Here is a 4,459-nt window from a genome sequence, read left to right on the forward strand (position 1 = left end):
GTTATTTAAGAAATATAAATATGTTGACGAAGTAGAGTAACACAATCGAGCGAAGCGAGATAGTGTTGTAAGTAATCTCTATGCTCCACTATCGAGCGGGGCGACATAGTAAATATATACTCTCTATCTACTCTCTATCTACTATAGAGTACCTTGTTCTGCTCGGTAGTCTATGCAAGTGATGAACCTCTGTAATTTTGATTCTGTCTTGAAATATAGTTACTCCTATAAGCCATTGTATGAGTCTTTGCCAACGATGAGTAGATTCTACTCAGCACTCCGTACTATCGAGGAACTAGAAAACAGTAGTACTCTATAAAAGTGCTCAAGTAACTACTATCGAGGAACGAGATAGTAGAAAAGAGCACTAGGGCACTTTTCACTAGAGCACTTTACTATCTCGTTCCTCGATAGTGAGTAACGTTGTTCCTCGATGGTGAGACTTGTAAGAAAGGAGCTGACAGTAAAACAAAGAGGAACTTGGTTACACCTTTCAGTTGGAGACTAGACGAGCAGAGACTTGACAAGCAAAGACTAGACGAGCACAGCGAGTCTAGTCGAAGAGAGAAGAGAGAAGAGAGTAGAAACAAATGAGTAGAAAGAGTAGAGAGTAGAGTAGAGAGAGTAGAGTAGAGAGAGAAGTGAGAAGAGACTAGAGACTAGACTCGTTTCACTCGTCTAGTCTAGAGTAGAGAGAGTAGTGAGAAGAGACTAGAGACTAGACTCGTTTCACTCGTCTAGTCTAGAGTAGAGAGAGTAGTGAGAAGAGACTAGAGACTAGACTCGTTTCACTCGTCTAGTCTAGAGTAGAGTAAAGACTAGACTCGCTTCACTCGTCTAGTCTAGAGTAGAGAGCAGAGATAGGCTGACTGTGCTAGACAGTGTAAAGTAGACTCGTATTGCACGATTGTCGAAGAGACAACACCGAGACTAGAGACCCGACTATTGAGAGAACAGAGTATACTTTGCAGACTACCGAGCAGAGCGAGGTAGTTTATAGATGGAGCTATAGAAACAGTAGAGCATAGTTGTAGACTATGGAGAGTACATAGAGACTACAGTATATATAGACTATCTCGCTGTGCTCTCTAGTCCAGAGTAATGAAAGAGAGTAATGAGAGACTATCGAGCAGAAAGAGAGTAGTCTAGAGTAGAAAGAGATATATAAAAAAGAGACTAGAGAAGAAAGGGGCTAGAGAAGAAAGAAAGATATAGACTACCGAGAAGAAAGAGTCTAAAGAGAAGAAGAGAGTAGAAATAGAAAGGAGACTAGTGAGGAGAGATATAGTAAGGAGAAGAAAGAGAGTAGTCTATAGTGCAGAAAGAGAGAGAAGCTAGACGAGCGAGCCGAGACTATCGAGCAGAGCGAGATAGTCTAGAGAAGAGAGAGAGCAGAGAAGAGGGAGAGAGACTATTTTACTGTGCTCGATAGTCTAGAGAAGAGAGAGAGTAGAGAAGAGACTATAGACCATCTACTCTCTCCAGTATCCACTGCACTCTATAGACCATCTCACTACTCATGTCTCTATCCACTATCGAGCACAGCGAGATAGTGTTTCTTACTCGTCTAGTCTCTGCACTCCACTATCGAGCACTGCTCGATAGTGTTGTCTCACTACTCATCTCTCTTCTCTCTATACTTCTCACTACTCTACTATCGACTAGACTCGTTTCACTCGTCTAGTCTGTGCTCGATAGTGTTATAGCTAGGGGACCCTTGTGCTTACGCTGATATTTTGAAAATAGCGCTACCATGTCACGTGAAAACAAAAAACGCTACCACCACCACCACCACTATCGAGCAGGGCGAGATAGTGGTGAGAGAGTAGACTAGAGACTAGACGAGTGAAACGAGTCTAGTTGAGAGAGAGGAGACTAGAGACTAGAGACTAGAGACTAGACGAGTGAAACGAGTCTAGTTGAGAGAGAGTAGACTAGAGACTAGACGAGTGAAACGAGTCTAGTCGATAAGAGAGAGAAGAGAGAGAGAGTAGACTAGAGACTAGACGAGTGAAACGAGTCTAGTCGATAAGAGAGAGAAGAGAGAGAGAGTAGACTAGAGACTAGACTCGTTTCACTCGTCTAGTCGATAAGAGAGAGTAGAGAGAGAGAGACGAGAGTAGTCTCTCACCACTATCTCTATGTGCTCGATAGTGTTACTACCTTGTTACAACACTATCTCTACTCTACTCTCGACTAGACGAGTGAAACGAGTCTAGTCTCACTACTCTCTTCTCTCTCCACTACTTCACTCTCGACTAGACGAGTGAAACGAGTCTAGTCTCACTAGTCTCTTCTCTCTCCACTATCTCTACTCTCTCCACTTCCCAGTACTTTACTAACGACTAGACTCGTTTCACTCGTCTAGTCTCTAGTCTCTTCTGTAGAGACCGTAGAGCCTAGGTAATAGGGCTATGTTTATTCACAACGACAAAGTGGTTTAGGAGAGGTGGCTATGTAGTTGTTCAGGAGCTATAGGTCTGTGATTATTCACAACGACCTTTGGTCGTTGTTCAGAAGAGGTCTTGGGCTATGATTATTCACAACCACTTTGTGGTTGTTCAGGAGCTATAGGGCTATGTCGTTGTTCAGGAGCTATTGGGCTATGTAGTGCTATGTTTCCTCTTTCTCCTTCTCCCCCCCAACTCCTCCTCCAACTCGCTCATCTTGACATTCTTTATAAGAATATTATGGTTCCCCACCTGGTACTCGGGCCAGCTCTTTATTATGGAAAAGAAGTCTGCACATGGTTGTTGGAGGTCTAGTGTTTTCCCAGAGAGGGAGAGCGAGAGGCCGATGAAGAAGAGCGTAAGCTCAAGCAGCTCAAGCTCTAACAGCGGCAGCTGTTTGGAGCTGGAGCTAGAAGCAGAGCCCTCTAACAGCGCCAGCTGTTTAGAGGGAGCTGCCCCTGCATCATCTAACAACAGCGCCAGCTCTAACAACAGCGACAGCTGTTTAGAGGGCTCTGCCCTCTCTACCTTCTCTACCTTCTCTGTACTCTCCTTCAGGAGCACTGTCTCCTCCTTGCTATTCAGCAACAGCAACAGCTGTTGCTTCAGAGACAAGAGCTCTTCCTTGCTATTCAGCAGCTTGCGCTGCTTCAGAGACAAGGGCTCTTTAATGCTATTCAGCAGCTTGCGCTGCTTCAGGAGCAGAGGGTCCTTTTTATTCAGCAGCAGCTTGCGCTGCTGCGTCATCCCCACTGTCCTTTCTATCTCCCCCCTCTCTCCTGTTATCTTTCTATCCACACCCTTGGGGTATGGTCTTGCCAAGACCACACCCTCTACCGCCTCCACCTTCATCACCAAGACGCGAATCTTGCTCTCGACCCACCCCCTATACTGGACGTGTCCAGTATAGCTGGAACACACTACACATAAAAAAAACTTGTACTCCAGAAAGAAGGTGGTGGGGGCTAGGATCTTATCGAACTGCGCTCCAAGGGCGGCCGCCCTGTGGAGCTCGTCCACCATGACACTGTAAGTACTTTTTGTAATATTATGAGTGGCACACATTGAAGGGTATGCCGGAGTGATCACCGGCATTCTGTGGTTCCTATCTGAGGCATATAGTTTCGGGTTCCACACCCGGGCCTGGAGGGGCCCGCTCTCGATGCCCTTCAATAGAACTGGCTCCGGCCAGTTCCACTGACTAAAGATCTCAAAAAACTTTTGGACCACCACTGAAGATATTTGGTTTGGGTAGAGCTGGCAGATTCTTGCAGTCATCATGGCATAGGCGACGCCCCCCGGAAACCCAAACACGTTCCCATATATAGCTCTGGCATTCGCCCAGAGCTTTATGAATCTAAGAGCGTGTTTGAAGACTAGGGGCTTTGGCACTAGGGCCAAGATCTGGTCAGTGACTCTAGCGCCGTTGACGGCGCGCAAGTCGCATTCCAGGATGTTTTTGAGGATGGAGTTGTCTAGGGCGAGGGAGCGCGGGATGCGCGGGAGGTCGAGTGTGGCCTGGATGATGTCTATGTGGATGCCATAAAGGGTGAGTTTTATAATAGGGACAAATGCGTCGGGGACACACACAACAGAGTGGACTCCCGGAGGGAGGACACTCTGTTGCTCTGCACTCTGAAGAGTACCCTTTAGGGTACTCTGAGTATCCTGAGGACTCTTCTCATGAGAGTGCTCTGCACTCTGAAGAGTACCCTTTAGGGTACTCTGAGTATCCTGAGGACTCTTCTCATGAGAGTGCTCTGCACTCTGAAGAGTACCCTTTAGGGTACTCTGAAGACTATTCTCAGAGTGCTCTGCATCATTCTGAAGAGTACCCTTCAGGGTACTCTGAAGACTATTCTTATCCAAGTGCTCTTCGGTTCCCTCAGAGCACTGAGTATCCTTTATACTCTTCAGACTATCCTTTATACTCTTTTCAGAGTGCTGTTCAGAGTGCTCTTGCAGAGCACTCTTCATCGCACTCATCTCCTCTTCAACCATCTCCTTAA

General features: G+C 46.3%; 1 protein-coding gene across 1 annotated transcript; it reads left to right on the forward strand. All coding sequences in view use genetic code 12, as the record gives it.

Annotated features, from left to right (window-relative positions):
* Nucleotides 1-4,021: 4,021 nt before the first annotated feature.
* Nucleotides 4,022-4,459, forward strand: KGF56_001933 (uncharacterized protein; the record flags this gene model as incomplete). The annotated part of the gene is made up of 1 exon (XM_049323107.1): nt 4,022-4,459. One exon carries the CDS (start codon nt 4,022-4,024, stop codon nt 4,457-4,459), a length of 438 nt encoding a protein of 145 aa, XP_049181005.1.

The sequence above is a fragment of the Candida oxycetoniae genome, assembly GCF_023343755.2.
Source record: "Candida oxycetoniae strain CBS 10844 chromosome Unknown scaffold90, whole genome shotgun sequence".
NCBI classification, from domain to species: domain Eukaryota; kingdom Fungi; phylum Ascomycota; class Pichiomycetes; order Serinales; family Debaryomycetaceae; genus Lodderomyces; species Lodderomyces oxycetoniae.